Source organism: Tursiops truncatus, chromosome 7, assembly GCF_011762595.2.
Source record: "Tursiops truncatus isolate mTurTru1 chromosome 7, mTurTru1.mat.Y, whole genome shotgun sequence".
Classification (NCBI taxonomy): domain Eukaryota; kingdom Metazoa; phylum Chordata; class Mammalia; order Artiodactyla; family Delphinidae; genus Tursiops; species Tursiops truncatus.
The window spans coordinates 37,962,023-37,981,890 of NC_047040.1; the positions used below are offsets into that span (position 1 = coordinate 37,962,023).

A 19,868-nucleotide genomic window follows, 5' to 3' on the forward strand; every position below is an offset into this window, starting at 1 on the left:
TTAAGAGTGAGCACATAAAAAAATAAATAAATAAATAAGAGTGAGGACGTAGAGCCACTAAGTTTCACAGTCAATTCCCAGTCAGTCAAAGAACATGTGAGTTTTGAAACTGGAAATGATCTACTTATACAGGCTCAAGATCCTGCATTTTTCACTCTGAAACTAATAAAAATAAGTATCAGACATTTTCTAGCAGCAAATCTGAATTATTTAAAAATTTTTGAATTCGCCATAGTTCCATAAGTTAAAACTCGTTAAGCTACTTGGGCAAAAGGTAAGAAAAATGAGTGACTCAGAGGAAAAACGGGTACGTACATGATATAAAGGATCATAAAATCACAGGCTTGATAGAGACCTTGGAAAATCACATAATCTAGTAATTTCCCAGGCTTACAATAAAGGTGTGTTTGAACCATTGGGTTGTCTCTGCAACCAAAGTACTAGGGAGTGTCGCTTCACAGCATGGTTCACGTTACTATTAGAGGGTCATGGCCAGAATCTGTGAGTGGATTGACTCTGACAACGCAACTTCTATTCTTTTAGCAAATCTTAAAGACAATTTTAAAAAAACAGGTTTAGTTCAGATTTTATGCTGACATTCCAGGTGAATCCAGCAGTTCCTAAACTATCTTTAGTTGACCCACATTTCTAGTTCTCAAAATTCTGGCATTAGTCAGTTTTTTTAGACCTATCTTTTTCTCATCTGTAAGAATACTGGATGACGTACACTTGAATTGTCAGTGGTACTAAGTTATGTCTTAGGCACTGAAGTCGTAAAACTAAAAAGTCATTTGACATTTGGATGGAAGACCAGCCAGGGAAATTATGCTGAGGAAGCAAAATACCTGCAGCAAAGCACAGGAAATTGATAAGCATTTCAGTGAAACTGTAGAAGAAATCGCAACAAATTTCCAGTGAGCAAATGCAGGTAAATGAAAATGAACTGCACAACACCCATTAATTCTAGTTTGAAATATGTGATATGCCTTTGTCATTTACTTTATTGAAAGGTCACTTTAATTGTTTTGTTTTGCTTGAAGTAAAGGGGAGGTGGGGAGGGACCCTAGCATCTCTCCTCTGCACGCTTTCCTCATCCTACTGTATTTCTCAACTGTTTTTCAGAAACAGTGTCCACTGCCTTAAAACTAAACAAAACTAGGGAGTTATTTGGTATCCATTTTTAAAAATTTAATGTGCACATCATCACCAGGGCTTAGCTCTGTGGCATTAAAAAGCATTGTTCCGTGTTAGAATAATTTCAAGCACTAGTGACCAGATCAGAGAAAGAGCAGTTTTTCACCTTGTAAGCACTGCCTTCCTACAGGTCCATCCCCGTGGGCCAGACCTGTGTCATGCTAGTGTGCTTACAACAGTCTTGGGGGTGCTGCTGGCTGCTTTGACCTCTCTAAAAACCATCCCTGTGGACTTGAAGACTTCCATGCCCTCTCTGGACATTCTTGCTAGACTTTTGAGTTGGGACGACCCCTGAAAGAGACCTGCTGTCTTGTCCTCTGTGATCAAGGAGCTAGTCTCAGAGCCTATCTCATTCTTGGCTGGCCTGGCATCTTGCTTGTGGGTTGAGTGGGATCCTGGGTCCTATAATGCTGAGGATATAGTGGCTATAATACATAACTTATGTATAATGATAAAGCTAACATTGGTTGAGTGTTCTTCACATTGTGCCAGGCACTTGGCTAAGCACGCCACATAAATCCTTCCAACCACCCCATGAGAAAGAGGTGCTATTATTATCTCCATTTCCAAGATAGGGAAACTGAGGCAGAGAGGTTGTCACTTCTGCTGGGATACATGGCATGTATGTTGAGGAACAGAGATTAGAACCCAGGAAGTCTAACGCTGGAGACTGAACTCTCAACCACTCTTCTCTGTATGAACAATGACAGGTTAAAATGGTTTTTAACTTGAATTCTATTTACTCTAAGAGTCGCTTGCATTTGGCAGTTATTTATCCCTGTAAAAGGATGATTTGGCATTCTCTTCTCTCAGCCGACAGTTCTTTGCATTCATTGCAGATGTGAGAACTGCGAGTTCTTCCATTTGACTTTTTTAAAAAAATGCCCTGGGGCTTCCCTAGTGGTGCAGTGGTTGAGAGTCCGCCTGCCGATGCGGGGGACACGGGTTCGTGCCCCGTTCCGGGAGGATCCCACATGCCGCGGAGCGGCTGAGCCCGTGAGCCATGGCCGCTGAGCCTGCACGTCCGGAGCCTGTGCTCCGCAACGGGAGAGGCCACAACAGTGAGAGGCCCGCGTACGGGGGAGGGGGGGGGGAATGCCCTTAGGGACAAGAATAGGAAGCTCTTTTCTTTCCTCCTGTTTGTTGGTTTCTTTCTGGGAAAAGCCCAGAGGCTCACACCCCCAGGGCCTGGTGTCTGTCCTCCAGAGTGGGTAACCACACAACAGGACCTGGAATGCCCGTCCCCCATGGGGACATCACTTGGCTCTTAAGACCTGCTTAGGAACATTCTTGATGTTTATTTATTTGTTTTGTTAAATGGCTTTGATGTTTGGACTTTGTGCAGTATTTCTCTGCTTCTCTGACTGATCTCTAGTCAGGGTTATTAATTCTTCATAATAACTTTTTTTTTTCAGAAGCATTCAGCTTTGGTAAGGTGATCGTTTAAGACAAAAACCCAAAAGACTCTTTTCTTTTTTAAGTTAATAAGCAAAGACTACCTCTGCGGTTCAATCACGTTGTTTGTTGTCTGAAGCTGTGTTGTAAGAGCCAGAGAGGGAAAGAAGTAAACGAAAACACAATCTGATATCAGAAGGCATTTGATCTGGCCTTTTGCACAGGCAGCTGCCTCAGATGCTGTCCAGCAGGTTACAAAAGTTCAAAATGATGTTTTTATTTTCACAGAAGCTTTAAAAATAAAAGTTTGAGAAGGAAGAGTGAAGTGATAGGATGATTCATTGTGAGGTTTTTGACCTTTGGGCTCACAGACTTTCTGAGGCAACTTAATAAGATAACTATTCTTGTTTGTGCAATGAAAAACTAATTTCAGATGAATGCCTAGATAATGCTACATAAATCATCCCTTCTGACGTGCTCTGCGTATGTCTAAACTCATGATATTTATTTTCCTCACTAATAATCAATGATCGATAACATTTAACTTGCAACCTTCAAATGAATAGTAAAGATATTTAATTTGCTAAAAAAAAGATAACTAATAAGGACCTGCTGTATAGCACAGGTTGCTGTATTACATTACTCTGTAATGGCTTATATGAGAAAAGAATCTAAAATAAAGAGTAGGTATATGTATATGTAGAACTGATTCATTTTGCTGTACACCTGAAACTAACACAATATAGTAAATCAACTATGCTCCAATAAAATTTTTAAAAAAGATATGTAATTTGCATTCCTAGCAAATGAAAATGGAAAGGCTTCAGGAGTGACTATAAGATAGAAATTCATTCATCTAGAGGTCCTACTTTAATATAAAACATATTTCTAAATAACAAATATTCTCTTTTATTTTTCTCCTAAGTTATGATGTTTTCTAGAAGTATATCTTAAATGACCAAGATAATTACCCATATTTTTACAGTTTTAAATTGACTTATGAAATGACAGTAACAACAGGAAACTTTATCAGCTCAGACCCTCTATCGTTTCCAGTATTTTTCACTCTTCTCTTTTCCTATCCAATTTTTGGCATATTTGAGGCTGGTAAACATGGAGCCCCTACTCTTGCCTGGGAAGGACATGAGCAATGTAGTGTTTGAAAGACTTCTTTGAAGTCTGGGGATCTGTCTCCCACAGTTCCCCGCATCAGCTCCGTGGGTGGACCTTTCAGGCTGACCACTGTGGGCAGCTCTCACATGAATACATGTACCCTGGATTGCTCTGAGGTATCCATGGAGACCAGGTGGCTGCCTTTCCCCAAGGCATAAAAATGATCTAAATTAGATACTTCTAAATTTAGATTACTGTGAACTAGTTCTTGAGTCCCTAGAAGTTTTTAATAATTAATTTTATTTTAATTTTTCTTGATTATAAAATTAGTACATGCTCACTGTAGAATAAAATTATTAAAGAGATTCCCCCATGACCCCCATCAATGTGTCTCTGTAACCCCACCCCAAGAATTTCTATTGACAGTTTGGTGAAACTTCCAGATTTTTCTGTATTTAAGAATGTATATATAAAGATACATAATTATTACTTTTACAGAAATGATTGTAGTCCATTTATTTGAACAACTGATTTTAAAAATCACTACTGTGCCACAGACACAAAGATATGAGGAAAGATCAGCATTTGTATTCAAGTGGCCATTTATATTTCTCTGTCACAAAGTTAAAAAGGGATTACCTTTTTGTAAACAGCTATTAAGTTGCAAACTCCAAATGTGCACATTTATTGGCAGCAGCTAAACTCTACCTGCCAAAGTCTTGGCTGCAGAGTGAAGCATCTTAAATCCTGTGTAAACATATGTACTAATTGGAGTTTGGTTTTTTTTCTTAACATCTTCCCCTTCTACAAAGCTCACACATATTTGTAATTATTTCACTTTTTAGGAGAGATTCTCGTTCATTAACTCTGTTGTGCCAGCACACCTGGCTAGAAAATATATTGTTTGTTGGAAATAAATCTTAGGGAGTTGGTGGTCATAGTTAGGATTCATTAGAATGAAGGACCATACAGATATTATTGTGAAGATGTTATAATGGTCATATTATAAGAAATAGTGTCGTGGCCTGGAAGTTAATGCTTTTTCCTCAGATCTGAAAAGACTCTCAATGGCTTCCTTTTGGTACTCAAGTATACCTCTGATGGGTGTGCAAATGGGCACAGCCTTTCTCAAAAGCAATTTGCCAGTGTCCATCAAGAGCCTTAAAAACATTCATACTTGTGATCTAGTAGTTCTACTTGTAAAAATATTGCTGAAGGAGATCGTCTGAAATGGTGGATAAAGATTATGTATAATTATGTTCGTTCCTGTGTTTTTCCTAATGGCAAAATTTGGGCATAGCCTAAATGCCTAGTAATTGGGGACTTGTTGAGTGAATTCTCTAAATACTGATATCATGTAGTCATTTACAGTTGTGTTAATGAAACTAATTAATGACGTGGGAAGTGTTTGTGATATAATATTAAGGGGGAGATGGGGATACAAAACTCTTTCTACCCTATGATCTCAACCATGGGAAATGTCTTCACACACAAATGCACACACACATACAAACAACTGGAAGAATATATCCAGAGTATTAATACTGATTATCTTGGATAATCAGTGAATTTATAGATGACTTCTGTTTTCTTCTTTGTATTTTACTGCATCTTCTAAATTTTCTACAGTGAGAAAATTACTTTCTCAGTAATAAATATTATTTAAAGTAAATGCTTAATATCTTTTTAGATTGATCTAAGCCATTTATATAATATTTGCATTTCTCAGGATTTTGTATTTCTTATTCTGGAATATATAAATGTGTATGTGTAGTTTAGATATATAAACTAAACATTATAGTATTAGTATCTTAAAATTATGTATTTTAGTTTTAAAATATCAGCTTACTTTAGTCCAATATAATTGATGATGGGAGTAAAGCTTAAGATTTGACCTATTCTAAAGTACCTGATATCTAAGAGCATGAGCTGACAATTCAATAACTTAACTGCGTTCCATAATGATGCAGAGATTTGTTTATGAACAGGATAGTCAGGAAATAAAACCTTAGAATAATTTATATTCAGTGCCCCAATATCCTAGGTGCTTTCTTTTATTAAAAGCATAAGTGCGTGTGGGCTTACATAAGCAAGAGTACACACTATGTGATTTTTCTCCTTGGTGTGCTTCCCTGTCCTTTACTCCCTCCCCTTTTCCTACTTTCTTCAGGCCCTTCCTTTTTGACTGGGATGTAATTCATAAACTATAAAAGTCACCATTTTAAAGTGTACAGTTCAGTGGGTTTCAGTATTTTCACAAGGCTTTACAACCATCACCATTATGTAATTCCAGAACATTTTCATCACACCCCTTCAAAATCTTTATCCCAGTTAGCAGTCACTCCCCATTCCTCCCTCTCCTTGATTTCTCCTTATTTCATGATTTTCAAGGACTCTTAAACTACTTGGAAGCTTAGCCAATTATCACTAATGCATTTAGCAAATATTTTCACATATGTCAGTTTCCTTATTGCTAGGATGTGGGGAAAGCCTTTTTAACTACAATGCAAAATCTAAATACAATAAAAGACATAAATTACGAAAAAGAATTTTTTTCAGGGTAGAACACCAAAGACAAATGAAAATCTAGGCCAAAAATATTTGCAACATGTATTACTGATAAATGGGCAATCTCCCAAATATTTTAAGAACCTTTAAAAATTAAGGAATAAAAGATCTCTCTCTCTCTCTCTCTCTCTCTCTCTCTCTCACACACACACACACACACACACACACACATACTCTTAGAAAAATGGGCAGAAGTCATGAAAAAATGGTTCATAGAAAAAGGTAAACAAATGGCCCTTTAATATATTAAAAGATTCTCAACTTCCTTAACAAGAGAAATGAAGACTACAGTGAGATACCAGTTCTCACTCATTACGTGGTGTATATTCAAAAGCTTGACAAGGCTGGGGAGGAGAAAAGGCACTCTCATACATTGCTTGTGTGAGTGCAAAATTGCACAGCGCCTAAAGAGGGAAACGTGGCAAAATCTAACAAAACCACATACTCATTTCTGTAACCTAGAAATCCCCTTTCTAGGAATTTATTCTGAAGATAGACCCAACAAATACAAAACACTTGCAGAATGAGGTTATTCACTACAACATTCCTGATATTAGCGAAATGATTTTTACCACCTAAATGCTCATCCCTACCCGACTGGTGTACTTAACTAATACATCCATGCAATGAAAAATAATTAAGCTGTACAACAATGAGGAAGAGTTCCAAGAAGGGATCTCTAGGAGTGAATTCGAGGGTATGTTGTTAAGTGAAAAACAACAAAAAAAAGCATGGTATAAAAGATTCTATTGTGCTTGTTTTTGCAAAGAGAAACACAGAAAGCATAAACCAAAACTAAAGAAAGTGATTAATTACTATAGGAAGTGGTTGAGGGTGAAGTGAAAGGGATAGAAATGAGAGTGGGACTTTTTAAAAGTGTAGAATTTTTGACTTTTGTGTGTGTTACATATTAATAAAATAAAATTAAATCAAAGCTGGTAAACGTTTTGAAAACAAAATCCAATGAACCTGTGTATCAAATTGATAATATAAGCACACAGAATAAAGCATTCAGATAACTTTTGAACGAAGTACTTGCTGTATATGCTAAAATCATTATAGGAAACTTTGTTGGGAAATAGAGTATTTGCACAGTCTGAAGTATCACCCACAAATTCCTTGTTAATTACAAAAGGGGAAAAGACATTTGTACAGTGGAGAGTGCTGGCCGGCATCTCTTGTATGTCTTATTCTGGAAGACATAAATGTGTATGTATAGTTCAGATATACAAACTAAACATTATAGTATCAGTAGCTTAAAATTATGTATTTTAGTTTTAAAATATCAGCTTACTGATATTTTCTTACTGATAATCAAGCCTTTTTTTTTTTATTGTGGTACAAAAAATTTACCATTTAAACTACGTTTAAGTGGCGCTAGTAAGTACGTTCACGTTGTTGTGCAGCCATCACCACTACCCACCTCCAGAACTTACTTTTTCATGTTCCCAAACTGACACTCTGTACCTATTGCAAGTAATCAAAAGTTGCATCACCCAGTAATGGAAAAACTTGACCTTATGTGTGTGCTGTGGAGATGTGATGGGAAGTGCAATTCAACTCTGGGGTATTCTTGCCAAAATGTTTAGCCTGAATCTAGTAATGAGGAAATAATCAGGCAATTCCAGAATGCAGTATATGACTCCTGGCATGGTCTCCAGAAATATCAATGACATGGGAGATAAATATATAAATACATAAAAGGCAGGAGGATTGTTTTAGATGAAAGGAAACTAAAGAGACATGACAACCAAATGCTATCAGAATCTTTGATTGGATCCTGGATTTAAAAAAAAACAATTATAAAGCACATTTGGGGGAATAATTGGAGAAATTGGAATATGCACTTATATTATGTAAAATTATGGTATCAGTGTTCTATTTCTTGGATATGATGATGAAATTATGGTTATGCGGGAGACTGTCTTTGTTCTTAGGGGTGAAATGTCATGATGTCTGACTTATTTCTAAATGGTTCTTCAAATGAATGAATAGACTACTTATCTTTCATATTATATATTATATATAACTTTTCATATATATATGAAAAGTTGAGGGAAAGAAAGAAATGTAGTAAAATAAAAATTAGGGGGAAAAGAAGGCAAAATAAAATAAGATGTTTACTGTGTTACTAAAGTGATGGTTAATGTTATAGTTTTAATAAATACAGATTTTTCAGTTTATGGTTGAGGCTTTTACTCATCAGCATTTAGATAATCAAACTACATAAAATCTTTTCCTGAACACTCTATTCCTTCTGGTTCTTATGTTTTAGCATAAGGTTTATTTACATAGGTCTTTAATTAAGCAAGTAAAACTAAAATTGAATGTGTCTTCAGAGTTACATTTTGTGGAATTTGATTACATTATTTATTCAGAGGGAATCTAGTTGTAAGATTTTAGAACCTTAAATAAGACAATGTGAAAAGGTTTTTTTTGTTGTTTTGTTTTTTAATTTTTTTTTTTGTGGAAAGGTCTTTTAAAAGCATTTCTTTTTGTTGTTGTTGTTGCATGCATCTTTTTTTTTAATAGATCTTTATTGGAGTATAATAGCTTCACAATACCGTGTTAGTTTCTGTTGCACAGCAAAGCAAATCAGCCATATGCATACGCATGTCCCTATATCCCCTCCCTCTTGAGCCTCCCTCCCACCCTCCCTATCCCACTCCTCTAGGTGGTCACAAAGCACGAAGCTGATCTCCCTGTGCTATACAGCTGCTTCCCATCAGCCAACTATTTTACATTTGGTAGTGTATATATGTTGATGCTACTCTCACTTAGCCCTCCCACCCCATGTCATCAAGTCCATTCTCTATGTCTACCTCTTTATTCCTGCCCTGCAACTAGGTTCATCAGTACCATTTTTTTTTTTTAGATTCCATGTATATGTGTTAGCATACGGTATTTGTTTTTCTCTTTCTGACTTACTTCACTCTGTATGACAGACTCTAGGTCCATCCACCTCACTACAAATAATTCAATTCGTTTCTTTTTATGGCTGAGTAATATTCCATTGTCTATACGTGCCACATCTTCTTTATCCATTCATCTGTCGATGGACATTTAGGTTAGTTCCATGTCCTGGCTATTGTAAATAGTGCTGCAATGAACACTGTGGTGCATGTCTCTTTTTGAATTATGATTTTCTCAGGGTATATTCCCAGTAGGGGGATCGCTGGGTCATATGGTAGTTCTATTTTTAGTTTTTTAAGGAACCTCCGTACTATTTTCCAGAGTGGTTGTATCAATTTACATTCCCCCCAACAGTGTAGGAGAGGGTTCCCTTTTCACCACACCCTTTCTAGCGTTTATTGTTTCTAGCTAAAAGCATTTCTAATAGACTTCCCTCCATGCAGATTTAATAATACTACTACCTCAGATGGTAACTTGTCCCCTTAAAAAGCATTCTTGTCCTTGAGAGCAGAGATGCACAGAGTAGAAACGAAACCAACACTTGGTAACGTGAGTGACTAGCATAAAATGTAGTATCTGCGTCAACCTGAATCCTTATGTAATTCTGTATTAAAACGTCTTTTTCAGGAGGTGAAATTGACTGTGTGGATAAGGATGGCAACACTCCTCTCCATGTGGCTGCAAGATACGGTCATGAACTTTTGATTAACACCTTAATAACCAGTGGAGCTGACACAGCCAAGTAGGTTACTGCAAAAATATGGTGGAATAATTTCCACGTGTGGGAATACTGCCAAAGGGATTCTGCCATGCCGTAGATAGTTCCCATTTATCCAGATTAAGTAGATCTTCACCATTGTGCTAAACACAGATTAAATTTGAACTAAATTTAGTGACTTTTAATGACAGTTGCCAGGAAGAACCGGTTTTATTTTTCAGCTGTGTCAGAAGGAGGCCTATTTCAGTGATTTTAATTAAGGAAACTTGGACTTTGTTCCTAACTCTGCTTTCTAATATTCTTCTGTTTTTTCCAATGTGCAGTGTTAGTTAAGCAGGAAAAATAAAGCATAATTGGGCAAACTCAGAATTTATTCAGGGTGCTGTTTTGCATGTATTAATGACCCATATTAATGATACGCTTATACGGTGCAATTGAGTAAATCTGCCACACCGGGAAGGGGGGACCTGGCTTCATTTTGTACTTTAATTCAACAAGAATATATAACGCATCTATATGAGTCTGTTGCAATGTTAGGTGCTGTGGGAAATTTCAGAAGTAAGTTAACTGGTTGGTACCTTCCAGGAGCTCATAATTTTGTTGGAGGCCCAAGGCCCACTTAAGACAAAGAACCATGCAAGATAGTATTTAATAAAGTTCAAAATGAAACAGGATTTTAATGGCAAAATGTTTGATGTAGACAGGAAGGATAGAGCTCAAAGGTGGCCACAGTTGTCAAGGAAAAGGTGAATTTTAGGTAGGCTTTGAAGGATAAGAATTATGTGAGTAGAGCAGAGAGTGGCAGACATCCCAAGCAGGGAGGCAAGCAGGAACAGACCCAGCTCCGGGAGGAGCTTGGCCTGGCAGGCCTGTTATATCAGTGCGGGGGACCCAGGCTTTCTTGGGCACTAGCTGGGCTCCAGTCCAAGCTGCCTCACTTGTGAGCTGTGTGACCTTGAGCCTGTTGCTCAATCTGTCTGTGCTTTGGTTTCCTCTTTTGAAAAATGGGAGTAATAATAGTACCTACCATAGGTTTGTTATTGAAGATTAAAGGACTTAATCACCATTAAAACTCTCTGGTATATGTTAAGATCCGTGTGAGTATGAGTTATGTAAATACATCTGCTAAGGTTATTCAATAAGATAATCCACGTTGAAAGCTCTTTGAACAGTGCCTGGCACATAGTAAGCTATCAATAAATGCTAACTATGGTTTTATTACTTCATAATAGGCAGGAGAACCAAATTAAAGAGGGCCTTAAATGCTTAAATAGTTTGGCCTTATTATAGAGACCGGGGGTAGCAATAACTGAATCTTTAGAAAGGCAAAATATGAGGGCAGTATTACATTAGGAATTCTAATTTATTTTGTCAAGGGTTGTGCAACAGAATTGAAAATCTTGGTGGAGAATGAGCCAAAGTTTAAATGGTCCAGGGAGGGCGTGGTGGGTTCCACTGGCCCTCGGGGCTCCCAGTCCAGTGGTGGAGATACGATCAAGGGCAAATGTGACTGCAGCATCATGAGATGTGTTATGATGGAGGTTTGGATAGGGCAACACTGACTATCTCTAGGTTCTGCAGAAGAGGTGACATTTCATCAAGAAGAAGGATGGATAGGAGTTTGCCAGGTGGACAGAATTGTGTGAGACAAAAAAGATAGAAGGGGAAGCAAAGAAGGACATTCCAGGAAGAGGGAACAGTATTTACAAAGGCACAAACATGTGAATATGTTGAAAGCAGATTCCCAAGGCCGGGTTATCTAACATGTTAGGGGAAGTGGAAAGAAATGAGGTGGAAAGGTAGGAAGAACCACATTTCAGAGGACCTCGAATGTCTTGCTAAGGAGTTAGATTGCATTCTGAGGCATTCGGAAGCTGTTAAAGAATTCTAAGTGGGTGTAGGGTAGGTTGTGTCTAATGCTCCCATTTGTGTGTAAGAAAGATCGCTCTCATAGCAGTCCAGACAGATTGGAGGTGGTCCAGGCTAGAAACACTTTGCAGCCTCTTGCAAATGTCCAGAGAAGAAAAGATGAGGGCTCGGGCTAAGGACAAGACTGAGGGTGGACAGAGAGGAGGGGGCATACTGACAAATAGCAAGAACAGTGGGTTGTCTCAGAAGAGAAAGGAATCTGCTTCAAGCCAATGGACCTTTTTGACTGGGAGGTTGCAAATCCAAAGAAGCAGTTCGGGACCTCCCTGGTGGTCCAGTGGTTAAGACTTTGCCTTCCAATGCGGGGGGCGCGGGTTCGATCCCTGGTCGGGGAGCTAAGATCCAACATGGCTCGTGGCCACAAACCCAAAACATAAAACAGAAGCAGTATTGTAACAAATTCAGTAAAGACTTTAAAAATGGTCCACATTAAAAAAGAAAAAAAAAGAAAACAAAAAACCTTGGAAAAAAGAGAAGCAGCTCAGTTTCCTGGAAAGAGCCGTGTACTAGGATTCAGGAGGCTTTCACCAGATTCTGGAGTTCCCAAGCAGGCCATGGCTACCCAAAGCCAGAGATTTTAAACGCTCAGTGTCAGTTAAGCAGAAATAAAATATTAGGCACAAACCAGCTTCACCTATGGTATGTTAATATTTTCAGTGATGTTTTTCTTTCAACTCTGGGTTATTTGGGGAGTTTTAGCCAAAGAACCACGAATTTCTGATTTTCTTTCAGATTTGAACTCGTTTGAGGGATAGAGATCAACTGGGCCCAATACTTACATAAAATGTCTGAAAAAACACATTTAACTCAATAAACACAAAGTCTGTTTCCTCGTAATTATTTTCCCTTCAATTTATGTGAATACAAACTTTGTGGCAAAAATGCCTTAGGAATGACATTGTTGTTCAAGTAGCCTTTCCTTCCATTGATGATGCTGTGTCCTGGGGACAATGACAAGGGAAACATTGTCCCAGACTCAAACAGCCACATACACATGCTTTCTTCTGTCACAGCGTTATCTGGGGTTAAGGCATGCTCCCTTCAGTAACAGTGGTTCATTAAAGCGGCAATTGTGTGTGTGTGTGTGTGTGTGTGTGTGTGTGTCTGAGTGTGTATAGTGTGTGGAAAGGGAAGTCATCTAAGGAAAAATATCCAAGTGAGGGGGAGGAGAGTTGGAGAAGATTAAATTTGCTAGACTCCCCAGAAAGTCACTGTTTTCTGGGTTCCTTGTAGATTTATGTAGGGGAGCTCCTTAAAGAGGAGAAAAGCAGGCCTTTCCTTCTGTAAATAAGTGAACAAAGAGCATTTATGAAAATAACCCATTTTCATTCATAAACAATATGGCCAATGTATTTTTAAAGATCTCTTTATGACAAGTTTTATGGTCATTACTTTCTGATGAACTTATTTGCATCTTATTCTCAGGCCTTGATTGAATGTTCTTTGTTATTCTTTTTGCTTCTCTGAACTTTAAGTCAGAGAAGTTTCTGCAGCATGACTCAGTGCTTACGCAACTTCACGTGGTATCGGAGCCATTGGGTTTTTTCTTCTTTAACTTTGTTAGGTTTGGGGTGCTTGTCTCTAGGATTTTAATTTGTCTTCCATCTTACCAATTATGCTCTCACTGCTTTTTCTGCCTCAATTGCGGCAGAATTAGCAGTATTGTAGTTTTACAGGTAACTGGTTCTGACATTCTTATATTCGCTAGATATCTGTTGATAGCTTGTTAAGTGTCACCCACTGTGTCAGGTTCTGGGGTCACAGAGCTCCCTGCCAAGGAATTGATAGCCTACGGAGGTGGGGGAAAGAAGTAAACAGGCAATGACAATCACACATGCTAAGTGTGATGCCAGAACAGTCGCCAGGTGCCCCTGGGATCCAGGAAAACATATCTGGGAGATAGCAGGGCCAGCAAAGCTTCCAGGAAGAGGGATGTTAACTTGTAGGACAAGGAGTGATTAGTTATGTCATTGAAAGTCTTTCAGATCCCAAGTATCAACTTAGATTATTTTTATTATAATGTTTGAATATGTACAAATATAAGACTAGATAGAAACTCCTTAGGCTTTTGACTCTAACATAGCAATAAATCCAAAAAAATTACAAAATACATGCAAACAGAAACCACCAATGTTCACATTAGCTGCACGGGACAACAATAGTAACAAACACTCATGAGTGCTTACCTATGCTACGCCCCACTCTGAGAGGTTACATTTAACTGTCACAACAACCCCATGGGGTAAGGGCTATGATTATGCCCATCTTACAGGTGAAGCAAAGGAGGCACAGAGAGGTTCAGTTACCTACCTGAGGTCATAGAACTAGTGGGCGGAAATGGAGCTCCATCCTCGGCTGTCTGGATCCTGGGCAGGAGGCTTGCTGCCCTTCTTTGTAGTGGATGATGTGATATTTCACATTTTGCATGGGATTATGGTCCTGGTGGCTAAGGTGCTGAGTCTTTAGGATCCAGTACACACCATGGGAGTGGAGGTTTTGCCGTGACTTAAAGTGGTGGGCAGTGGACCCGTCACATGGCGCAGAGATCTTTACTCAGACTACTGCCAAATTCCGCGCATCCAGGAGGCTCAGTGTGCTACATTATCATTGGCCCTCCTAGACTCAGACATTTCATTTTCTATTAAGTCCACCTTCTTTTCTCATTAGCCCCTGGCAATTAAAGTCGGACTACCAGCACAGCTGTGATCCTAAGTACAAATGTGGGCGCTGAAATTTGACAGAGGTGTGTGATGATATGGTGGTCCTTCAGATGAGCTTTGATGCCAGCTGTTTTAGATTACCATCGAAAGGAAAAGACAATTTAAAAATTGCCACAGAGGGCTTCCCTGGTGGCGCAGTGGTTGAGAGTCCGCCTGCCGATGCAGGGGATACGGGTTCGTGCCCCGGTCCGGGAAGATCCCACATGCCGCGGAGCGGCTGGGCCCGTGAGCCATGGCCGCTGAGCCTGCGCATCCGGAGCCTGTGCTCTGCAACGGGAGAGGCCACAACAGTGAGAAGCCTGCATACCGCAAAAAAAAAAAAAAAAAAAAAATTGCCACAGAGACCTCATAAAAGCCCTAAGATATTTCCAGCAACCCTCAGAGATGCACTGACTAGTTTGAGAAACACTGGGAGAAGCAGGAGAGAATGGGAAGAGTTTCAGGGGGGCCCTGCATGTGAAAACCTAGGGCTGGGCAGAGCCTGGCTCTTCCAGGAGGAATGGACAGAAGGTCACAGAGATTAAGCAACAGTCAGATCCAGAAAGGGCCTTGTAAGCCACGTTAGAGTGTTTGGACTTGATACAGAAGGAACCACTGAAAATGTCTGTAAGTCGTAAACAGCAAGGACCAGGCCTCATTGTTGTCAGTTATCCCAAGTGCCTGTAACTTAAGGGTGTGTGATAAATGCTTGGAATGGCATAGATAAAATTAATAAGAAGTTTGTTTTAGGGTTTGGTGTGATCAGTTGAGTAAGAATCATAAAATCATCTGATGATCGAAAATCATCAAATTTTTTGTCTCGCCCACTTGGTGGGCAAAACTAAACCAATCCCACCTTCCCTGGGAGAGTTGAGAGATAAGTATTGTAAAGCATTTTGAAATATATAGAGAGAACAGAAATGCTAGTTGGTCACACTTCATTCTTGGGTTTTAAGGAGTCACACACCTGATTTTAAGGAAGTACAACCTGATTACCACTTCAAAACTCACAGACTGCTGGTTATCCAACTAAGCTAATAATAATTGCAAGGGCAAAAATACCACTAACATGAATGGTGAAGGCTTAACCGTGGGTCACATGTTCTATTTAGCACTTTATGCACATTATCTCAATTAGTCCTTACAATTGTTCTATAAGATTGACACTGTTATTATCTTTAGTTTCCAGGTGAGGGAACCCTTATGTATTTGCCAAAGATCAAATAGCTAGCACATGGCAAAGCTAGAACTGAAACCCAAAGGTTCTGACCCCATCACCTTAACCACAGTGTTTTTTACCATATGGCCTAAGGGAAGGCTCTAGAAAAGCCTGGATATGGAAAGGGACAGCCATGTCCCCCGATGCCAAGGGGAAAACTTAAAAAAACTGATATTCTAATGGTGCAAAAACCCGTTCCTCACCTCTGATGGCTCTCTACAATTTATTCTGACCTCATTTATTCTGAGATAACTGGGTAGGAGATGCCAGCTAACAGCTAAATTAGAAATAGCTAATACAAACACGTTCCATTAATTTTATGACTGCTCAAATAAATGTAGCAAATTAACTGGAATTGGTCTTCCCTTTCCTGTAATTTATGCATTGTTAAGTTTACTGTTATCTGACATCTTTATTTCTTGATCTTCCTTGATGTAGACCTGATGAAATCAGAGCGATGCTTCTTATTTGACTGAGACAGCCAAATCCTAAGTTTCCTGCTAAAGGTTTTAAGATCCTTTCTTCATAAGCAGTCTTATTTTATAACAACAAAGGAGAAATTTTATTTTGAAATGCATGAATCATTTCTGAAGTGATTCAGAGATTCTGAATTCTACTTTTACTTTCTTTCCCATCTCGGCCTGATACTTAGTTTTTCTCTTTGAACCAGAGCATCATATTCAAGTTCAAATGCCAATAGTACTTGAGTCTCAATTAATACGTTTCAAAACCTGCATTGAGGTAGTGACTTTTTATTAACTATGGAATAAAAAACATATATCAAAGAGAATTTTTGTTAGGCCTTTTAGAGTTCTGCCTCCCTTACCTTCTCAGGTTTATAAGTAGCAGCAGAAAAAAATGAAATTATTAGCTAATGTAGAGTGTGACAAATTACCTAAAGCCAATGGTGTTAAATGGTAAGGTTGGTTAGAAGTGTTAATAATGAAGTTTATGAAATATGTTATACTGAGGCTGTTAAAATATCTCATACTTTATGTTTTTCTTGATTGTTTTATTAGAGTTTGATACTCTTTTCTCTAATTCATTTGCTTGTATTATTTAATATAAAGTTGTATATTTTATGTACCTATATAAACTATATCATAAATGTTGTGTCTATATATGTGTGTATGTGTATGTATATAGAAAATATTAAAATATTTAAAATACTAGAAGTATTTATATTTTTATACATATTAAATATTTGTGTATACATGTATATAAAGAATGAGGAAGACTCAAAGAAATCTTGACAAATCCACTCCTTGTTTTAGGCATGTTCTTACAGGAACTCACAACCATCCTAGAAAATAGTCTATCCATTTTCTTCTTGCAAATGTCCAGAAATATTTAATCAAAGATTTTTGCCTTAACTCCCCCAAACAAATAAAATGGTTAGGTAAAATCCCATTAGCTTAAAGTTCCATTTAGTAAAGAGCTTTTAAAACATGTTGTACATCAAAAAAAATTAGTGTGTTTCATTGGCATAGGGAGGGAACAGTATAAATAGCAGCACGAATAAAAAGCTTCTCTCCCATCCCCCAATTCTCTCTTCCTTTTCACGAGCATCAAGGTTGTCACTGATGCGATTGCTTTTCAGAATTTTTTTTTTTTTTGTAAATGACAAGAGAGGCAATTACAAGCAGTTCTCCTCCCCGTGACACTACCCGGAAGACGGGCAAATTGCATCTCTTGATGGATGCCAGCTATTATATACACTGGGTTGGAAATCTCCATATAGGGAAAGGAAAACGAACAGAGGGAAGACTGAACAAAAACACCAACAAATTAAAAGAAGTTTTCATGCAAAGAGAGAGGCGGTTAATTGCTAGCAGACTCGAATTTTGCAGAACACTGAATACCATGAACTATCTGTGAACATGTATATACTTTCACATACTCACGCACATCGTAATAACTTTTGAGATAGCAAATAAAATTCTTGTGTCTCAAGCTTAACAAATTAAATCACATGTAGTTTTTCATTCAGGATAGAATCTGGAAACGGGCCACTTTCTGCTAGGGAAGAAACTTAGATGATTCATGCTGCAGGTGTAAATATAAATAGTCTCATACTCCTTGTGTTATGTGGAGGATTTACAAAATCTGAAATATATTATTTGAATAAAATGAGATGTTATGAGAAGGGATCACTAACACGCTTCTAAGTACACAGGAACCTCCTGATGGTGCTGTTTGATTTGAACTACAATTCAGCTCACGACTTTGACTTTGGGTCCTTGTTTGGGGAGAGGGGATGGGCAGGAGGAGGAAGATTTAATTCTAAGGGAAGATTTAATTCTAAGGCCCAAAGCACTGCCATCAGAAAGCTGCCTGTCTCTCAGGGCGTTGTTCCAGGGACTGTGTTATTGCAGGGGTCAGTCTAAGAAGTGGATTCTTTCTGTAATGCTGTTAGGGAAAATATGCTAGATTTATGAAATATATGCAAGATAGCTATTAACTATTTTGTGACTGTTATTCTTGTGTGGGTTAACGTGCAAAATAAAAGGCTATTAGGAAGATGAAGTTTCACTTGCCGAAGGTGAATATTTATACATATTAAATATTTGTGTATACATGTATATAAAAAATGAGGAAGAATACGAAGAATGAGTTTTAATTCTCATCCCAAATTTTATTTCCAGTAATACAGCCATTATTAACTCTTAGCAAAGTGCTTGGTACATAATAGGTCAATAATAAATATTTGCTTATCAACTCAAGGAATAGAACAGGTTGCTTTTCAAAGTCAAGGGTTTGTCAGTTTCATGTTTTCTCCACTTAGCATGGTATCTGATGCTTATAAAGTGATGAATGAATAAACAGATGAATGAATGAGTGAATGAATGGGACAAAATTACTAAGCTGAAAGAAAAAGAAATTAATTTTAAATGCTTAGAGTCACTGTTCATGTGAAATGTTTTCTTAAAAAGATCTATTTCTATTGTTATGGGCTTTTCGTTGTGGTTTAGGTCCGGGATTTTATTATTTTAAGATAGAAATGATTGCCTAATTATTTCAGCCAAGAGTCCCTAAGCAAGGTCTCATGGGTTTAATTTTCATCAGAGAACTTATAGAAAGATCATCCCCCTTCTGCGGGTGTCTTGAGATCTGTTACCGTGAGCTGCTCTGTTTTTTTCCTCCTCAGGTGTGGAGTCCATAGCATGTTCCCCTTACATTTAGCTGCCCTCAATGCTCACTCTGACTGCTGCAGAAAGTTATTGTCATCGGGTAAGTAACTCCATTACCGCAGATCAGGCTTAACATGTCCTGCAAATGAGCCGTGTGGCTTCAGGTGTCTGGTCAGCATGAGCGGCTGCCTGTGCTTCATGTCATCCGTGACCCGACGTGGCAGGATGAGTTGTGTCCACAGCTAACTGCATGTGACAGCTCCCAGCGACTCATGGTGTTGAAGCCGTTTGAATGTCAGCATTCCTGCCCCAGAATGAGAGTCTTGTCTGTTTATCAAGTTAAAGCTCGCGTGGTCCAGAGTGAGAGGCAGGCAGGGATGGCCATAGCTTACAGGAAGCTTCTCATAGAAGGAGAAAACATCTTTGAGGATTAGATTGGTGGCATAACATTTCATATTGTTCAACAAAGGGAAAAGGCCGAATCCCCTACGTTTTAATGGTAGAAAATGTCAAATTACCATCCCACTCCCTGAGCTCTGAAAAACTGCTGTGGTTGATATCCCTCCAACTAGGTTTCATTTTAATTTTTTTAATGCGGGTCTATTTGGAACCAAGAAATTCTTTCTGGTTTGGAGCTTTGCTAATCTTTCTTATCACTGCTTCTGCCAACCTCCATGTATTTAGAAGTTCCTGGCTTTCAAAGGCGATAGAGGTCTGCAAGGCAAAGATTGCTTAAGAATTCATTCAACAGATATCCCAGAGGCGTTTTTTTGTTTTTTCCTTTAAGTTCTTTACTTATGATTGATTCTGCTTTCACTGCTTTTGGCATGTTTAACAATAACCCCTGCATGAAAGCACGTTTCCCAAATCTTAAACCAACTGAAAGCTAATAATACACTTAAGAAAATATCTCTTCTAGCATGCTACGATTACTCCTTTGCCTTCCATGTTTTCTCCATGTGTTCTGTCTGCCTGTCTATTGCCCTACT

General features: G+C 38.3%; 1 protein-coding gene across 9 annotated transcripts in view; it reads left to right on the forward strand.

The window, feature by feature from the left end:
* ANKRD44 (ankyrin repeat domain 44) overlaps positions 1–19,868 on the forward strand; it is a 317,342-nt gene that overhangs the window by 204,395 nt on the left and 93,079 nt on the right. For all 9 annotated transcript variants that reach the window (XM_073807446.1, XM_019939220.3, XM_033859922.2 and 6 more), the window contains exons 10-11: positions 9,811–9,925; positions 18,897–18,979. In XM_073807446.1, coding sequence (XP_073663547.1) covers positions 9,811–9,925; positions 18,897–18,979 — 198 coding nt within the window. The remainder of the gene's footprint in view (positions 1–9,810; positions 9,926–18,896; positions 18,980–19,868) is intronic.